The sequence below is a fragment of the Anser anser genome (genome assembly GCF_964211835.1).
Source record: "Anser anser genome assembly, chromosome: Z".
NCBI classification, from domain to species: Eukaryota; Metazoa; Chordata; class Aves; order Anseriformes; family Anatidae; genus Anser; species Anser anser.
The window spans coordinates 66,743,379-66,764,724 of NC_139723.1; the positions used below are offsets into that span (position 1 = coordinate 66,743,379).

The 21,346-nt window shown below is 38.3% G+C and overlaps 1 protein-coding gene across 1 annotated transcript in view; it reads right to left on the minus strand.

Annotated features, from left to right (window-relative positions):
* Nucleotides 1–769: 769 nt before the first annotated feature.
* Nucleotides 770–21,346, minus strand: part of ZSWIM6 (zinc finger SWIM-type containing 6) — a 114,956-nt gene continuing 94,379 nt past the window's right edge. The window contains 6 exon segments of the mRNA XM_083816156.1: nt 770–3,381; nt 5,729–5,810; nt 10,176–10,339; nt 10,870–11,027; nt 16,390–16,525; nt 19,794–20,054. Of these exon segments, the coding sequence (XP_083672282.1) occupies nt 2,519–3,381; nt 5,729–5,810; nt 10,176–10,339; nt 10,870–11,027; nt 16,390–16,525; nt 19,794–20,054 (1,664 nt within the window). The 3' untranslated portion in view covers nt 770–2,518.

The following is a 21,346-nucleotide window of genomic DNA, read 5'->3' on the forward strand; positions in this document are numbered from 1 at the left end:
TGACACAAAGTCTCACAATCAGAATTCAAGGGTACACTTGCCTCCCTAATAGCTGCTTTCTGCATGCTAATTCTCTTTTCAGATGGAGATACTAAAAAAGAAAGTAAAGGTGTTCAGATGGCACAGTCAAATACGACATCATATAACATACCTACAATGATAAAAATCTTGGTAAAGGAGAAAGCTCCTCTTCAATTTTCAACCATGCCATATCCTATTGAGGGCTGGAAAACTTACACACATCCTAGAGAAAGGACTCCCAAAAAGCAGAAATGTAGGCTGTCAGGTGTGAGCAAGGTCCCCATGCTAGGTGGAGTGAGCTGCACAGTTCATACCACACAAAGCGTTTTATAAAGCCAAGCAAAGAGAAGCAAGAACTGTCCTTGTGTTTATTTGCAGCACCTCTCAACTCTCACGACCACCTAAGTAATCCATTGGGTGGGAACGTGCCACTCTATCATCACTCCAGGGCAGTATGTCAAGTCTTAACTGTTTCATTGTATAGACCACACATCTTCCTTCAATAGCAGGCAAAGTTTGGTGCCTCCTCTGATGCACCAGGTCTTCTTCCCTTAGCTGCACAATACTTGGTGCAATTATGAGCACTGCCACTACTCAGCAGATTTTTGAGGAACAAAACGTTTTTGTCCTGTTCTTGGGATCATATCGCTTACCACCAAAATGCACCACAGTTGTAAGCTCGGCATTTAAGAACCATCCATTCGTTCACAATTCAACTCCAGTAACAGACACCATAAAGGAGGCAGAATCAACTTTCAAAAAACTAATTTTAATCAAAACAAAAAAATTGTTGATCATTAACAAGTTTATAAAACAGTGATTTAGTTACATAAATAAATTGATATCAGTGTATCAAATCTTAATTACTTTCAACTTCATGAGCATGTTTACATGGGTGATGAAGTACAACCTTTTTACCTATTATAATAAATAAAATGGAGAGCATGAAATAGTTTTTCTAAACAAAAATACCTACAAACATACCTCTAGCATGTTCTCTAATGAAGGGAACAAGAGACACTGGACAACTTTTGCACCAAAACATAAAAACTGCTTTAAAAAGCACAAGGATACAGAACCATCAGCTAAAGTAAAGACACTATACTGTAACCAAAGTTGGTATTTAATAATATAATGAACAGTTTGGTAGTTAGATCTCCAGTTTGGTTATTTTAAAGCATTAAGACAAGGCAAGATAGAAGGCTGCTTTTGTTTGAGTAATTCTAGAGAAAATAAAATATATTAAAAAAACAAACTGAAAAGTAGAACAGTCATACCTACACAACTTTCTGTCCTGCACAAAGTCAAAATACCTATGCAGAATATATATATATAATATATATATATGTTATTTGTGCACAAAGGTTAGCTTATTATTAGCTCACTGCAAAGGCGTAATGTATCACGTCAATCATTTTGGAAAACATTTTGCGTTTTGTGTCAAAAAGGATATTTCTTTAAGTTTTCTAGGCTAGGAGGCACAAACCCCAATTCTGGCATACTGTATTCTTAATGCTAAGGCTTGCTGCTCTGGCTGTGTATTTTTTTGTTGTCCGTCTTTACTATAGTGCCTGTTACAAGCATGTGTGTATGTGTGTATACATATATATGTATACACGGGTTGTATAAATATATATATATAAAATTTTCCCCAATAGGTATCAGTCCAACCATGCAATCCAAAAGGTGGCTCTGCATAGATGCCCAGCATATAGTTCACCACCTGAGCCAACCCTGAAGCAAGGCGCACTTTAGTCCTTCTGATAGGTTTTCTTTTTTGTTTAAAACCAAGCTACTGCAGCTTCAAGTATTTTGCATTACATAGATTTTTTTATAAATTAGTTAATGTTATATTTTTCAATATTCAGACATATACTATAATATATATACAGTACAATAAATGCTCTCATTCTTTTTTTAATTTTTTTGATAAATCCCTGAGAATGTATGTTGACAGTCGCTAAGTTTCCACATGCACAAGCATTGTGTGCCATGCTTCTGGATGAACAGCACTGCAAAGCCACGTGGTCAGCCTTTTAACTATTAGTATTTCATTTGTTGGTTTGTTTAAATACGCTGAAATGTAAGGATGAGTTACAAAGGAGTAAAGCTGAATCCATTCGAGGTACTTATCACAGGATGGAGGTGTTTTGTTTGGTTTTTAAAGCCATTGCAATATATGTTTGTTTTTGAGGCTGTGAACGTATACAGAAAGAACAGGAGAGTGATGTGGGCTTTTGCCACTTGACAACATATACTCAGTGTAAACCAAACCTTTTTTAACCTCTCTCTCATACAAAACAGAAAAAAAGGGAAAAAAATAAACACACAAACTTTCACAACATGACAGTTTAGTTTGCAAACTCAATATAACTATACACATATAATACCGGTGTGGCTCTGTTTCTTTAAGTTAAAAAGGATACAAAGGCAGGCTCAAGTAAAAACAAACCACCCCTTCCCTCCCCCTCCCTCCCCCCCCATTCACACATTTTCGTCAACCAAACCGCTCACGAACCAACATCATCAGTTTCTTTTTGCCTTTGTAGATTTGTTTTAGGTTGTCAATAAACTGTGTAAACTGGATGTGTCCATCATGAGCCATTAAGAAGGTCTCTCGGGCCTTGCTGAGGAACTCTATAAACTCACTATAGTGTCGAGGGCTGATGTGAGTGAGACGTGAATGAGTCGTATTAATGTAGGCTCCAATTGTAGCATCCAAGAGTTGCCTTAAAGGGGCTTTGTCCAGTGACATGAGCTTACCAGAGTTCCTCCTTCCATGAAGTCCCACCATGCCAGGAGTGGTCAAAGTACACCTACGCAAAATGTCTGACAGTACTGTTGCACATTTGACACTTTTGACCACCAGAGGTATTATAGCTGCTAGCTCATTTTTCCCAAGGGAGTGGCTGAGCGCACATGCCCACAGAACGTCATTAATGGCAGGGTGTGTGTCCTGATTGTAACTCAGGTTGAGATGCGTCATGGCCAAAGTGGCCAGCTTGTAGGCCCGCATGGGGTAACCACGGTGCTCCATGTATCGTGCTATAGTAAAAAGCTGCGAATAGCTCATGCCGGTTGTAGCAGCATCTAGAACAATTTGGTAAGCGGTCTCAAAAGCTATGTGATCCTTTTCACATAATGTCAGTGCAGAGAGGGCACAGTTTTGAGGATCCTTCATGGCACACTGTAGGGCAAGCGTCCTAGCACTGCCAGCCAGCTTCTCCTGCTGATGGCAGTCCAAATGCAGACGGACAATGGTGCTGTTGGACATCACTGTTGTAGCAACAATACTAGTGGCTTCAGTTGGAGTGAAAAGTGTAAACCAGTTTTGCATGATGCTATCCAGTGCATAAACACCTGGAAGAGAAAGAAAGGATTAGCCACAACTGACAAAACTTAGCAATACAGATGTTCAACAAGAAATTATGTTTTCAGCAAAGTCTATGAGGTTACTGGTACATCCAAGGGGATGAGCATCAGCAAGAAAGGCCAACCCATGTAACATGGCTGGAAAAGGACATTAAAACAAAGGCTACTGTGCAAACTCCGTAGCAATCAGTGAAATGCAGAGAACAACAAAAAATCCTGCAAGATACGCCTTAATTTTCTGGTGTGACAACTGAGATGTTTTACTTGTATTTAAGACCATTTGGGTAACAAGTTCTGGCTCATTTGGTCTCCTCACATCACTCAAAAGCAGCCCTTACTACATTAAACATTTTTAAATGGCAATTTTAACTTCTTTTCTCAATGTTCATCTCAAGGTACAGTGCACACACAAAAGAACATGAAAACATTCTAAATGGCTCTGTTTAGCATCTACACCATGGCATCTATTACTAAGTATGCCCTTAAAAAAAAAAGTCATGAAAATCCCAATGCCCCCATCCCCTCCCAACAGGTTTTTGGATATATCTTGTATCATATTCATATGCACTTGAATGTCAAACTCCTTACTAGGGAAATACTCTGAGCAATATGTACTACTGGCTATTATCCGAAATAGGTATTTTCCTTAGAATCATTTTGTTCCTGGTGTATGTGCATGTTTGTTTGTTTGGCAGGGGGAGGAAGGGGGAAATGGTGACTGATGGGTTCCATAAATTGAACCTTATAGCCAACTAGAGTGCTTTATTATTGCTAGAGGCAGTTTATGCACATCTGTGAGCCCACCTAAACCACACCCAGAGGTCCTCATTTTCTCTGTAGGACTCTGATGCTTCCTGCACACCCCTTAACTCATGTGCAAAAATTCAACATAGCCAGAGAATAACGGATCTTCATTTATAAACAGATTCCTTGCTTTACCAACTTGATTAAGTCTCAAGAGTACTTTGCATGACATTATAGGTTCTTTATGGGATACCTCTATTAGAATATGTAAACTAATTTAAAGGAGTATTAGAACCAGCGTTTTATTTGCCAATATGAAGCTGCACAAAATAATACCCAGACACTAATATCTGTAAAATAACTTCTGTAATAATTATCATAGCAAAGATATAAAAACAATAAAACAAGCATTGCACGAAAATTTGCAAACACAAAACACTTTCTGGCTGAGGGCATACAACGGCAAACTGTATTTTCCTAAGACACTGGCAACATGACTTTCCCAGTTAAGCATAAAGCAAAGAAACTAATTCAGAGAATAAGCATCAGCAATCTTATGAAGTTCTGAAACTAAGAAGCATCTATGAGACACAATCCAACCCAAACGCATGAAAAATGAGCAAATACAGCAGGAAAGCATGCTTTCCAGAAATACCTCTACTGACAATTAAAGCTGTTCCCTTATCATATTATTTATGCTGTCCCTAATATCACAGCTGCTGATTTTTTATTATTTTTATTTTTTACAGTTAGTTTCTAATGCCCCCATATTCGCTTTTGGATTTTGTAATCTCATCATACACATGGTAATCTGGAATACAGAAGCTAAGGGATGCCTCATCAACACAAAGAAATGAACATAATATCCTGCTGAGTGTACTAATATTCCACTGCTGTCCTCTAAATATGAGGCTGGTTCTCCTTCCACCTTTATTTACCTTGCACATTTAAACATTAGGTACATTACTATTTGGTTTGCTTTCCAGTGCAGAGCAAAGGGTTGCACAATGTCATAACCACATAACAAAGATGTATTACACTCTAAGCTTGGATTTATCCAGGGTCCCAAAAAAACAAAAATATGAGGACCTCTTCATGAGATCCTGCCTCTCACACAGTGGGAAGCATTATCAGCATTTCATTCATCTGTTTTTTGGTTCCTCTTCCCCACAGCTGACCAGATAACTATCTCACCTGCAACCAAAACTTGGCCTTTCAGAGAAAGCAAAGTTGTAACACACTGCAGCAGCCCATAACAATGAGCCTCTTCTCTGCTGCAACCTCAAACCCAGAGAGAGCATGGAAGGAAGAAGGGGAAATCTTGGATATCTCCCAGGAGGTAATACACCCCTCTATCTTGTGGAGGAAACAAGTCACACTACATTACTCAACTATTGTCTAACTTGGCCTGTGCCTATTCTATCATGTGCTATAGAAAAACACTCAATTAACATCTTCTACATGAAAGAATTTTATAGATCAAGAGAAGTGTGAGACATTTGCAGAGCCTAAGCATTGACAAGCAAGATCAATCCATCTAAGATTAACTGATGAAAAGGCAGGAGCCCTTGAGTAGTATCTCAGAACTTACCTACTTCTGTTGCACATGTTACCAACCACCTCACCATTTCCCGCCGTCGCCAATTCAGTGTTGACAGTGTCATCCGCATCACCTATGAAAACAACAGAAATTAATTCTATTGCAAAACCAAGAGAATATACCAAAAAATAGGTATTTAAGTTATTCAGATACATTGTGATTCAAAACATGAGACTCTTGCCCTTTTCACTCTGTAACCTCTTTTCAACTCATATGTCAAAAGATTTGAAAAATACTGCTCAGCTACTTTAGAAGGGCATGCAGAGAGTAATTCCAACTGCAAGTCTTTCAAGTCTAAATGAGAGACTGTTATACTAGGGAAGAACAAAAACAAAACAAAGCCCAATCAATTACTAATGATTCAAATTAAATTCTATTGTGCCTCTTCCCTCTATGAAAGGTAGTCTTTAAAGCGGAAACATGTCCACTCTTGTTGGACAAACTAACCCATCCAATTTTCCCTTACATGTGTGTTTCTTTTCATTGACTTCAACAATACAGACAGCACCTAAGACTCTACTGAGATTCAACTGCCTGCTACTTCTACAGTGATACACATATTCTTCCAAATATATTTAGTTATTATTAAAACACTCATAGTGATGACTTCTCTACCTGAATGTATACCCTGTGAAGAAATCCCATCGTAAAACCATCAGAAACACAGAAAAAGGAGCTTTTAAAGCTTTGACTCTAGTGCCCATATTTTATATCACTTGCAGTTACTGCCTAGGTTGCTTATCAAAATGTGTGCAAATACTTTTATTCAGAAAAAAAAATAATACACTGCACAGAGAGAAAGCTTGCTTCAGCTAATTGAACAGTACCCATAGACACCAGTCAAGAAAGCTAGTAGCTTTCCCCTTACATCAGTAATGATACCATGGCATTACTACTTGTAGCAATGAAATAAAAAGCATAGTAGGTCAATCATAAAGCTCTCAGCAACTAACTATACATATTAAAGTCATAAAATACACTCACTAAACAGATTGGAGTCAGCAGCACTTGCAAGAGGGTTCTCAATTCATGTGCCCTCGCAATACTAAAGTGATTTCAAAGTGGCATGTAGCCCTCTGTCATAACAACTACTCCTGTCACCTCTTTTAGTCCTCAGCTGTAGAGAGGATAATTAAGAATATGGAAAGACTACTGAGGAGCATGAAATAACAGAAAATCTTTAAGAAGTGTGGTTATAAGCAACCACCGGTGATGCCACGCTAGCCTCTAAGCATTCCTAGCTTGGGAGCTTGGTAACTGGTGTCATATGGTAAGAAATTTGTTGGCTTTGTTGGCCTCAAACACTGCGGTATCAGTTTGACTAAACAGTAATCTAAATGCTAGAGCAGAGAATAGCATTTTGAAACAAAGCAAATTTATCTGTAAGGACCAACTCAACATGGTTTAAATATGAAAACATAGCTAATGCAGAGCATGGAAACACCCATTTGATTAAAGTATTTCTGGAAGAAAAACAGGAATCTGCAAGTCAAACGGCTCAGAAGTGCCATTACGTCCTATTCTTTCTATCAAAGAGAATGAATCTAGGTGACTTCCTTTACTGATGCGCACAAAATTAAAGGGTAATGCTCTTCCAACATTCAAGATGAATTTTCAGCTTCCCCCCAACTAGAGTGAATCCAAGAGAAAAGAGAGGTTTATGGACCGAATTCTGCTATTGATGGATGAAGGAAAAAGGTTTAAAAAGGGTATGTGTGATCACTTCTCTGAAAGCCTTCTCTGATGACTTTCCTCTCTGTAGTGGTCTGTACAGAGATTAGTCACAAGAGTCTTCAGTAAGCACAAGTGGGCATAATAATAACTCCAGTGTAGACAGTCCTAACTTGAGAGCAAAACAGTATTATATCTAGTTCCTTGACCCGGAAAAGTTTGACTTGAACTGTTCTGTAATCAGGTCCTTTTCATTTGATTAAACTGACAAGATAAGAACAGTAAGAGATGGGCCCCTTACTGATGATTTTAAACAAACAAAAACCCACAAGGATTTCAAATAAAGCATGTATTGATGTCTTGATCAAGGAGGAGCTAAAATTGATTTATACCATAATCCATGTATCCAAAGAACTATTTCACTTATGTTCTTCTTGAGACACCTCTTCTTAAAAAAAAAAGTTTCAGATTTGTCCAAGACCGATGCTATCAATTGAAGAGAGCTTCCCAACAGGTCAATAAATCTGGAAATGACATGAGACCCCTGTGAATCACATAGCTTGTCTGAAAGCTGATGTCTCTCCACTGGGAATAACCCTGACTTTGTCCTGATAGATTTTTTTTTTTAAAGTTTCTTACTCTAGAAGAATGGAAGATCATAGAATCATAGAATGGCCTGGGTTGGAAAGGACCTTAAAGATCATCTAATTCCAACCCCCTGCCATGGGAAGAGACACCACCCACTAGATTGCTCAGGGCCTCATCTAATCTGGTCTTGAACACCCCCAGGGATGGAGCATCCATACTATGGATGGAAGATCTCACTACCCATAAGGGATGCAAGAAACAGTCAACCATTAGCTTCCGCAGCAGGGCAAAACCCCTTTACCATACACATAGAAAGGTTTATATACTTATTTATAGGCTTTAAAGGAAAGGACACCACTTTCTAAATATGCATCGAATGATCACCTGCACTAATTTGCTCAGCAGTTCTGCCAGCAGCACGTCTGCATGTGTGCAGTAATACTTGCATGGAAGTACCATACAATAAGCAAGTGTAGGAATATGTTTCTCCTGCAATTGCAGATCTTACACTATCTGTGCCAGTAAGGTTCTGTAGGACAGAATACACCTGGAGTTTCGTGCCCATTTAGCCATGCTGATGACCTCTTTCCACAACTAGTTTAAATGTCTTCCCTCTGAGTCACAGAACACATGCTGACAGTGGAAACAGGGAGAAAGAACCCAGTAATCCATACATTACTCCCCAATTTAGAACAATCTAAGAGGTTTTTCTGTAATAGAAATCCCAGTGAAAATTGTGAAATTGCTGATATCACCTTGGAACAGAACAGTGAACAATTTATACACCAGTTTATCCCAAGATCTAGATTTAGGAAGAATCACAGAATCATACAATATCCTGAGTTGGAAGAGACCACCCAAAATCAGACCAGATGTCTGAGAGCACAGTCCAAACACTTCTTGAACTCTGGCAGCTCATTGCCGTGACCTGTTCCCTGTGCAGCCTGTTCCAGTGCCCGACCACCCTCTCAGTGAAGAACCTTTTCATAGGAAGTGCAAGTTTATGATATTTCTTTCACTAAATCTCACTGAAGACATTCTGATGACACAATCAACCACACAGGGGTATCCATAAATAAAGTGGTATCCAAAGTGTACTGCTACCTCTGAATGATACTTGATGAAAGCTTGAGGCGACTCACAGGTCAAACGAAGATCTTTCTCTTTCAAGTAAACAAACATTGAAAGTAAAAACATACCAAGATGCAAAACAAGAAGCTGTTTTCCACAGCAACCTTAAAAATAAGAAAGGCTAAGAAAGCATACAGTACCTCAGCCTTCTGATTAATGACTTTAGCTTCTAAAAGTCTAGAATAGGCAAATACTACCTTCCTTTGGCATGAAAAGCAACTGGGATACAATTTCCTTTCCCCAGAATTCTTTGGAGCTTTGTTTACTGAAGCAAAGTAATAAGTGGTTTCCTGATCTTTGCATGTTGTTTTGAAGAACTCCCTGAAGAGTGATGAAGAGATTTATTTTTGTTGAAATGAACTGTGTAAACTCCAAGATTCATCAGTATACGGCAATACCACCCCAGATACCTAAAGCTTAGCCGTCTCATTTTAGCTTGTAAAGTCTCTCCTAAGAGCCTTAAAATTGAACTGAGGCTCTTGTACACCTCAGACTGAGTCTGATGTGGATGGCCATCTCAAAGTATGTGGAGTGCATTTTGATGAAGAAAGCCAGAGGGCTACTGTTAGCACTATCTGCCTTAGAATCAGGACATTATGATTGACCTTGGGTTTCTGTGCTAATTCAGAAAGCACCTACTAAATCTCGTTTGGGGAAAAAAAGGGAGGGAAGAATGCGAGGAATATTAAGAAGCCTCTCAAGGCCATGCAAAAGATCTAGTGCATTTTTAAACAGCAGAATACTTTTGCTCTCTGGCCACCCCAGCATAAACTCCTGACCTCATTGCATGGGTCTTCTCTCACCCTTGAACAGAAAAACGCCCTGCAGCCAGCCACTTCCATCTCTTTCCACTCAAATGGCACAAAGGGGCTGAGCAGACCTTTGCTCTGTGTTTGCCAGTCAACTGTGCTTCACGTTAGCAAACAATATCTAAAATCTCCAGGCAGAGCACAAGACAGTATGGCTTTCAGTGACTCAGAGAGCTGTACCACCAGCACAGGGTCAAATCCCTGTCTTCTGCTATAGTAATAATGAACAAGAGAAATACCTGAAGGCCCAACTCCAGTGAAACTTTCAGAAGAGTGATGTCTGGCAAGCTGTCCATGAGTGTTGCTATTTTAAATGCATCCTGGGCGAGTTTGAAGATGTGTGATGAAGAGTGAATATTTTTCTGTATGGATTCTAACACTGTTTCCAGCCTCCGAACATCACCTGCAAAATGTAAATAGAATCAGCAAAACAGAACAAGTTCCCAGAACATCCAGAGATGCATTATAATTGAGCCTGCCATTGCTGCAGCCATAGAATGATGATTCAGTTGTATGTATTTTGTTTTTATAAACATTCCATAATTAAATCACATATGAACAAAAGATACAAGGGAGCACAAACTCGTTTAGTGCCTAATGGTGTTAGTGCAGTACATACCAAAAAGTCATCCCAATTTGTGAATTTAGAAGTGACTTGTCCACTCCTGGGTCTCACAGTCTACATAATGTGTCAGAAGAACAAGAAGCTGTCTCCTCAGCCTTAAATCAAGCCCATCGGGCTACCATCTAGCTAGTTTAACTACTTTGCTAGAAGATTAAGTGACAAGTTTAAGTCAGTTCAGCTTTTTGTTCCCATTTTGAGCTCCTGACAGAGTGTAATTTGGACTCCTAAACACAACTTTTAAAATCTGTTTACTTCATGTAATATTAAAAGCATACGTTTAGCTGAGTATGTAACTGACAGTACTGTACCTTTGGCTGCTGTTAGCATGGTCGATGCCAGCTCACACTGCTGGGATTCAATGTGACTTAAGGTGAACCAGCGGGGATACCGGTTTGGAACAACTGACGCAATGTGGTGTGGGCGGGACATGTCTCCTGAAGGAGCCGTAGATTCCAATACTAGCAACCTGAAATAAGGAAGAAATTCTCTTTCATTAAATCATTATTACATTAGGTTGCTCGTCAGCAAAACTGAAGCCACAAGAACACTTGACCTTATTTCTGAAATGTACCTTTCTGGGTATAAAAAGATACTGAAAAGTCACTTTTCGTGGGGAAATCTGAAAAGACCATTTGCCAAATTTGCTTTTATCAGCAGGCATCTGCAGGAATTCACAGGACAATTAAGCCATCCATTAGCCTAGACAACTGAGATTTTCTGCACCATCCACAGAGCTGAAACGTTTTCCTTGCATTTTTTTTCAGTCTTTGAAACACAGACGTCAAGAAGAAAAATGGTTCACCATCATACTTGAGAATATATATAAATATTTTCCTATATTACTGCATGCACAACTGCAACTTCCTTCACTTGCAAATGATTAGCGAAGTAAGGGAGATGTATACTCATGAAGGGCATTTCAGTGTTCAACTATGATCTCCTTTTTAAAAGTCCTTAAACTTTAGCCTACCAATCTTGAACTAAGTTCCATAACCTAATATTAGGGTCCTGAACAGCAGTGATGGAGAAAAATTGCCTTTAAAGTTACTTTTCAGGCTCCACTTTCTACTACTGAAGAAAGAATTTGAGTACGTGTCAATCTACAGTCTTATCCACCAAGGAGTACTTGCACTTAGAAAATTCAAATTATTGTTGTTGACTGCTATGATAGAGGTGATGGTTAGTAACAGAGACTCAACTGATGGCCCTTCTTCCACACAAAATCAATATAGTAGATACAACATAAATGCCAACAGAAAAAACAGAAGTGCTTGAATTAAAATGGACACTTATATTCAAGACAGTTAAGCACAGTTTCAGAACGCAAAAGGTTACTGAGACATCAAATGACAGTAACAGACAATATCCAGAAGTAAAACCTTTCCAACCATTAGTTTCTTGATTAGGATTAAGATTTGCGTTTTCTGGCACTTACAACACTATTGCAAGTTATAGTTCAAAAAAGTGAAGACTTATCTGTTTATGTGCTCCTATACTAAAGGCTTCCTAATGATTCACACCTGTAACATGCCAACTGTTCCTTGTCTAAGATTGTCCTATTTCTTGTTATCCAATAAAGCAAGCAGGAACGTCTTTGTGTGTCTGAACATATTTGAGCCTCAGTGCAGCATCCTCTGCAGACAATTTCTTGACATTCCGAACTACTTCATAACAACTATCAGATAACTCAATTTTGGAACATCCATCTCTACTGTGAAGAATTTTACAGACAAACGGAGTAAGATGCGGAATAGCAAGAGTTATGAAATCCTACTTAAGGATATACAACAGTTCATATGGACATAGCCAGGCTAGGTCTAAATTAACTACCTCAAATGCTGGTACAAATGAACCACAGTGTCCGACTTCTCTGCGAAGTTTTCTGAAGGTCATTTTGATTCTCTCAGCAGAGTCAACTCTAACATGACCAGCAGCTGGGCTAGTTTACTTCTACAGGAGCTGTAGGCTAAGGTATTTCTGCAGAACAGATAAATTTTTAAGCTATTCTCTTTCATTTATACATATCCTATACAATTACTTATCAAATATCATATCTAATGTTCTCTTGGGACACACACACACCTTACTCCAAACTTCCACTTGAGCAAACTATTCAGTTCCATGATCTGATGGATGTACTGGTGTAGGACTTCAAAAATTTATTTGCCCTGTGTCACTAACCCATGCTTCTGTTTCTACCCTCTTTCACATGCAAGAGATTTTCTAGCAGGAAGTCATCTGGGAAGACAAAGGGAATTTGATAAATACTGAATAATATTAAAAATCCAATGCATTGTGATTTTCTGTGACAGAAATATTTCTTATGAAATAAACATATTACAATTTTCTGCACTCAAATAAATACCTAATTTCTTTCTGAAACTGGAGTGTATGACGCTTTTCTTTTGCAGTGTGAACAGGGACCTTAAGATAAAAGTATTAAGGTATTTGCAACAGTTCCACCTTTTTCTGTAGGTTCCTGAGGCATACGAGAGTATCTTTAAGAACTCACTAAGAAAGGTCATTTTGAATATATTTTTGAATGTATGTCAGGGTATTTAGCAGGCACATATAAATACAGCAAATCACATAATTAACCATCAGTGAGTTACACTAAGATTTTCAGACACATGTATGTGCATGCTAATATGAAAAAATACAGATTAACCAACTGTCCCTTTGATTTTTATCAAGTCAAATCTCTTTCCTAGTACCACTGAGGCATCTTTTTACATAGCTTTGTGTGTGTAAAAATAAAATATGTATAAATTCTTTAGCTGATTTTTTCCATGCACAGAGTGGGGGGAAAAAAAAAGATGTATTATTAAATGGTTTCAATAAACAGGAAAAATTCCAACTACAAAATGCAAAAGGGATTATTAGGTTATGAGTAACAGTAAATAGACAAAGAACATGAAAGGAAGAGGCTGTTTGGGGAAATCTTTTGTCACTCTGAATTTCATTGCCAGTTTCTATGTTCCTTTGCTGTGAAAAGGAAATGCTGTTGTGAATCGGTGGCTTTCATGCAATTTTGGCAAGATCAGGGAACATCAGAACAAGCACAAGCCACAGCAGTTTCAGCATGCTTCACTTTTTTTTTTTTCTCCCCTTTCAAACATCAATTATTTTGCTGGGTCTTAGCTAGGCTACCTTGTGATTAAACATCACCATTAAAGCCTGGATCCCAAAGCCTGGGTGAATTTAAGGCTTAACAAGGGATCAGTCAAACTAAGCCAAATGTTCAGATTCCAAGTGAGCAGTCAACTAGGTCACTGCAGACCCACATTTTTCAAGGCTCTGCTCTATACGTTATGGTGCTGCAAGAAGAGAACTGCAGACAGAAGTGACCATCAAGGACAGCACATGCAATCCTTGCAAATCTGAGGTGCATGGTAGGCATTATAGTCTCAGCTTCTATTGGTTTCATACTGTGTGTTCCCCACACTAAAAGAGGATTAAAAAAAACAAAATGAAGCACAAACAGATGACACTGAATACAGACAGGCAAAAAACTCCAGAGCTACTGTCATGGGTCAATGATTCATGTAGACTTGAGTGTAGACTGACACTAAATACTTTTATGTGTGTAAAGCAATTAGCTATGGTTTTGGAAAGTTAACTTCTTTGAAAAAATGTTGAAGAAAGAAATATGCTCTGCTTCGAAAAGCATAAGCAGCTGTATAAATTCCTATGCAGCATCTTTACCCGTTTCCAGGTGAGATTTTTGTCAGTGACATTGCCATTTCCTCTTTGCCATGGAGGAAAAAGATCCTCAAATTTCTCTCTTTTGATCCATCCCACCTCACAACTATAAGACAAAACATTCAGCCTACACGTTTGCTCTCTTCTCCCCCTCAAGGCAACATTAAGTCATTTTTTCCTTTCCTTTTATCAGGAGTTCTTTGTAACATGAACTACCACTTTGGTGTGAATGGGAAGAGTAACCAACCTTCTTAAAGGTTTTTGAGAAGTACTGAAGAATGCAGACAGACATGGAACAGAAAGTGTCTGTATCTGCCATTGGCACAGTTCAAGATGGGAGTCTACATTTCTGAAGACTGCCAAATAATAAAATGCAGAAAGATTGACTATTGTCTAGGGCTGAATTCTCATCAGCCGTATAAGGTGATACCAGAAAGGATATGGAGAACAGGCCCCATTATGCTGACGTCTCCTGTGATTTCACCAGATTGAAACAAATGGGCAGATCTTTCCGATACAGAGAAACAACTTCAGCTGAGCTGATAACTTCATGCCAAAAAAAAGGCTAGAGCTCCCAAAGACTAAGTAGAGATTTCATCATATTTCAGCATCTTGCTTGTTTTCCCAGTTGAGAAAGGAAGCTTCCAGAGAAGTTTTCAATTATGATTTGTTTCTGAGGAAAGCCCAAGTCCTTGTTCAAGAGGAATGGCATGTTGCTGTCATGTTCACTGAAGCATACAGTGTGGTGTGCAAAGCACTTCTATTCCAACCTCTCAATGTAGCTTAGATTAAAGAAGAAAACCCCACACAAACAAATATATGAGAAACATTTTAAGATAGTGACTGGAAACAAATATAAAGACAAAAGACTATTTTACAAAAAAAAAAGACCAACTTTTCTCTTTTTAATACACATTTTATGCTAACTTGCTGATCTGATACAACCAGGAATATTGATGCACTTAACTTGCAATGATAGAAAAGGGGTATACCTAGCTGACCCAGACAGCTCTGAACATAATGTTTGAATGTTCTCAGCAGTTTGTAAATAATTCATTTTTGTCTTTTTAATCTAGCTCCTAAATTTCTCATGTTTAGTCTTTTGAACACACAATTGTTTTTTCCCTGTTTAGCATTCTGCAAAAACACTACAAAAAATCTTCAGGCCACTAGGACATAACCTGTCTGATGAAGCTGTATACTACTTATGTTGATAGCGTCTTTCAATCACTTTGCAATCATTCTTGATAATAATGACCATGAAAACCCAACACATATGTCTCTAGTTGGATACCTGATTGCTCCTATTCTTTGTCAACCATAATTTACTACAAGTTCTTGATAGCAACCAAACAATCCAGACGAGGCCAGTTTCTTCCCTGCACTGTAGGAGGACAACACAGATTTTTCACTGATCATTTAGGCCATTGAAACTTCCTTCACAAGACTCTTCTTAGCCACCATTAGCAATCTGGCCTGCCCTGAGTTTAAGCCAACACACACTGAGCACTCCCCAAGAAACATCTTTCTCCCAATTACTGAAGACAAATGAGATGCAAGTCACACATTTTGTTGTCATATGACATACTCCATTTAAATCCCAATGTTCACCCAGAAGCGTCCAAGACTGCTTAGTTGTGAAGCACAAGAAAAAAACACAGGCTCAGACCACACCATATGGTTTCAAATCTACCATTGAGAGCTAATTTATAAAGACGATTGGTGGAACAAATAGTCCTATAGAACAGGCTAAGCAGCAGACTTAGACACTGAGACTGCTGGTAGGATGTCTCTTTCCTTATTTCCTCACCACTGCCATCACGTGCACACAAACACATGGGTGAGAACACACGTGCTAGAGCTGCCATTGCTGAAAACAAAACCACATGTCCCCAGAGACAAATTCTAGAACAAAAGATTATAACAGAATGCTGTTTTATGGTTGCAGGTAAACACTAATTGTACGTTTATAGATGATTATACTGTAGTTATTACAAACATCACTTGCTTTTACACATGACAAAACCAAAGTAATTTCTCCTTAAAGGGAATAAGCTTTATCAAGCTTTCCCCTCCTTTTCTCAACTGCTACTTGTGGTGTTTCTAGACGACTTGTGAATACATACCGCATGGCTCTCAGTGCAGTTTTGTATGCCAATTCAGCATCATGAGGTAGGAGAGAGGTGAAAAGATACTTGGCAAATGTGTGCATTGGAACGCTCTCTCGATGGATGACTTCACCCAAACCACTATATGGTCCAGCTGTGGGAAAGAGAAAGAGAACATCCATCTTTACAGATTGTTAAAATAAATTCTGCACCTTCAAAACTACTACCTATATCTTGAGTTAGAACTGGAATTCAGAGGCAGAGTTTGCTGTACAAAAGTTAAAAACTGCATCAATATTTTTTGTGAATCATACTCTACATGTACCATATATAAACGATATATTACAAATGTATTATATACTATATATTCTTTGAGAAAATAAGACAGACTGCAAATTGCATAGTATTAAGCATGCTACCAATGCACATACAAATGACAGAATGGTCCCAGCACATTATGGAGCTCATTCAACAAGTTTATGGTATACAAAAGTCGAAGGTGTTAAAACCAGTTTTGCCTCCATACAGTTTTGTTATGCATACAAATTCCTATGCACCCACTGTTGGTGCATAATTTCTTTCTCAAAATTCACTGGGGAAAAAAAAAAGTGTGGTTACAGTGGAAAAGCGTGTATCTTTGACTGAACTTTCATGACCAATCACTGTAGCAGCACTTGATCTCTATTAATGTCTCACGTGACATTAAGTATTTAAATAACCCTTGGATATGGACCTTGTCTCCAGAGAAGACTAGGTCAGACCTTGTACCAAAGGTCATTTTGCTAGTCTGTTACACCCCCATGATCTTAAAAATTATATTTGCTTTGGGAAACTATCCCAATTGCTAGCAGAATGGATTTCGTACATGTTCAGTGCAGTCACTGCAGTATTTAAAATTCGTAACAGTGGTGTCGATTGACAGCAGAAATGACGATTTAGAAGAAAATTGAAATTCAACTATTTCCTTGCTGAGTTCTGAATGTTCACAGTGACTATGAATCCCATTATTACATTTTTCCTGCAACCCTGAGGCTGTTATTCCTGTTAACAGGAACACTGTGTTAAGCAGCTTTTGACTTCAGCAGCTAGAATAAAATGCTGTAAGATATAGAATAAGAATCATACATTAAGTATTACTGGGCAATTACAGCACAGATACCAGCCAGCAGTCTTAGAAGTTACTGTGGGAGAAGAGGATTTTACTTCCTCCTGTAGTAGAGATTTCAGCCCACCACACCTGGATGGACAATGACTGGGTGAGCACACTTCACTGCAGAGTCACACGTCCTTTATACAGCTTCCAGCAGCAATTCAAACTAACATGACTGGCCCTACATTGAAGCAGATGAGGATGTGCACAATTTATGCAGCAGCCACTTCTGCTGCAGAGGAGGATGAACTCCACGAGATGGAAGTGGCAACAACTAAGAGCAGCACAGCTGTTTCAGCAATGTTTTTCTGACTGGCACCTTAGCACAACACGCAAAGGTAAAAACCACTAGGCATGGAAAAAAATCTGAGCTCCGTAGGTGGGCATTTGTGAAGACTGGGACTGATTACAAAGGAAATGTGAAGATTTAGTAGGTGACAGAGTGTGCCTCATATAATCATTTTAAGTTAAGTTGAAAGCCATTGAAAACTAGATAGCATTGCTTCAACAAAAGAAACCATTTCATGTACATTTGCCAACTGGTGGTCAGTCAGAAACTCAGTTAGGACATGAGAAGTACATGACAAAGCATTTATTTGAAAATATATTCTGCCACTGACTTTGCAAACACAAACTTAACACACAAAAAAATAAGAGTTCTTGCAACACAGTCTTAACATTCTGCTTTCCCACATACCAAATGTTAGCTATATACAGGAGGCATTAATCTGCATTAACAACATAGAAATCAGCTTAATATTGGATTAAGCTTTCTTTATTACGTCTACAAGACTTTAACTATAAAAACACAACTGATATGATTACGATTTTCAGTCACAGCACAGTTATTTCCTCTTTGTGAGGTGACAGTTTCTGCCTAACCTGGTGTAAGCTGAACCTACTGCAGGAAAGCTGAATTTCTCAGCAAACAGTAATGCAAGACCCTCTTTGCACACTGCTCACCACAATTTCATTGGTAGCTATTTTAGCAGATTTTTTGCTATGATCACTTGTTTACTACTCTAAGACAACGATGTATCAGTGATCCAAGTAGTAAACCAGAATTATCAGAGGACATTTGAGAGAAATGCTGCCTTTTCCTCATGAAGCGTCTTTAACAGTATGGAGATGCAGCAAATTGATTTTATAATCCATAGGATCCCTGTCTTGTGGTTGTTAATAGCTGGATCCAGTGAGCAGCTGTTCTTGTCCAAAGACCATAAAGCAGCAGTATAGCCAAACCATAATGGAAACTCTCTCTATGGTGCAGCTTCTCTGCAGTTTCAAATGGCATCATCAGCAGGTACCAAAGTCTTTAAGGATCTGGGCATACTGTGTCTTTTCCATTAAAGGAGAAGTTTTAAAAGACAAATGTCTCACAGAAAGAAAGCAAAACCTGACTGCTGTGTAACAGTCTTCACAACACACCTAGAGCAATATTCCTGCCATCCCTTGAGCGGGCACTCAAAACTTGGACCTTACCTTCAGCTAATTAGTTCCTTTAAAGTTTTTTCTTCCATTTAAAAAAAAAAAAGCAAGAAAGACAACCTCAGAACCCATGAGGCTACTTTCTAAACATGAGGCTAAATGATATGTTAAGCCTTTTTAAAAGCTAAGGCAAAGGCATGCAATTTTTTCCCTGAAGATTTTATTGCAATCTACCACAATTCCCAAATAGAAAATTGCCTTAGTTGCAGTTTAGTCACATGATCAGGCCTTAAGCCTCAATATTTGGACACATATTCTAATTTTCAGGTATGACTGAAATTCCAGAGAGGATTCATTTCCTAGTTGCTACAAATAAAATGTTATACTTCTGTCCCAACAATTTTAAGTGAATTTTCTAAGCTCTTCACTTGGGAAAAGAAGTAAAAATCGTCATGCATTTACAAAGCTGACAGTCCAGGATACAAGCGACCTTTAGAATTCTGCTACCTGAGAACTGCTGATAACTGATGTCTATAAGACTAAAGTGTGAGCCTGGGCTGTATAATTAGGATATGGAGATTACGATAAAGTAACAGATCTAAAGAACAAAATATGCAATAAAAATTAAAATTAAAGGCTCGTAAGTCAGCAGATATCTCTACAGTCATGGTATTATTACGCATATGCTTGATTTTCATATGAGATTGAAAACAAAATTTTGCTGGAGTTCTACATCAAAAAACGTCTGAAGTATGTAAGGTCAGTTTCCACAGGAATACTAGTTCTGTGGGCTTCTATACGTGAAGACAGTTTAAAGAAGCAGTTAGCATCTATATTGAGCTACCTTCTAATAGGAAGACTGCTTGTTTTCGAAAAATCTTCACCAGAGTATCATCCAATTCAATTTCCTGTAGCTTAGAAATGAGCTGCTCCTCATTTCGACAAACCTTCTCTTGTGCATACAAGCCATCTGGCATTATTCGTTGCTGTCCCAGCCCTATCAATGCTACTTCCACGGCCAGCGTTAAATAAGATTCCCCTTCTTCTAAGAACTTGTGTGCAGGCAGGTGCTGGTACTCCAGAGATTTGCACTGCCCCATGTTCTCTGTAAAGGGTGAAACAAAGAACAGCATATCAGTAAGCCATTCTAATCCATAATCTGCTTACATTGCCACATTTACAACTGCTACCTCTGTCAGTATTCATTTGTTTAAATGATTTAAATTACTTAGCTTGATTTCAAGATCCAAAGATCCAATGTAAACTACCTGATCCAATTTCACAAGGGAGAAATACACAAAACAATCGGGTTTCAAAAAATAACCACTCAAGTGAAAATAAGCGTTTGTCTTTAAACCGTATGACTTGGAGAAAGGCAGTTTTTTTTCCAGCTTTGTGTTAACATGGCCAAAATTGGAAGATGCATTTCAATTTTTATTTTTTTTTTTCTCCATCCATTTCTGTATCTCCTTAAAGCCTCAATGTTGTGTAAGTGGAAAGGGAAGGCATTTATACCTCTGCATAGATTTCAAATGAAGTTATTAGGATTGTGCAAGGGCAGTAGGCCTGATAACTTCATAACTTTTTAAGCATTCACTGTTTGCTGGAGCTCTCTTCAGAATTTTGTATTATATGTTACAGCTGTATTTGTGATAAACATATGTAGTGTTTCTAAATTTTAATGACACTACAATTCTTACTTTTAGTAAAGATTACCTGTAAATTTCATACAGACCAAACCATAAATTGCTTTAAAGAGTACTAACAATTCATTTGGCACTTCACAGATTTACCATAGACAAAACGCTATTCCAACCTCTAGCAGTTAACAGTCCTGTTAGGGAACAAAATATTACAATAGAGAGGTGTAAGGAGATTGGCAAGTGCAGAATACGAGAAGGCAGAACACATATGCATGTGTACGGGGAAGTTACTTTTCAACACATAATACTTTTATTTTGTGGATTGTTGTGGGTTTTTGTTTCGTTGGCAGGGTTTTGTTTGGTGGTGGCATTTTGGCTTGGTTTGGTAATTGCAAATAATCTGATTTCTGATTTCTTTTAATTAAAAGTTCTTCCACAATAGGTGTTTATGGGTTTAGAAGTTTACTGAAGAAAATCTAATCGAATACAATAAGTTTACAGGCAAAGATCCAAGAAGATTGGAAATTGGGAACGTGCATGCAAAAAAGCTGTAGAGGGATGGGGTCCACACAAACTACTGCAGAGATGGAAACAGTCTGAGAATGAAGAATGCATCACTTAAGCTCCTGGGAAGCAAATACTGAAATTGGGCATACACAACCTGACTGAAAACATGCATGAATTCTGCAACACTACTTTCCAATTAATATTCTTTGTGTACGTTACCATTTTTAAGTGTTTTGTCATTCATTTG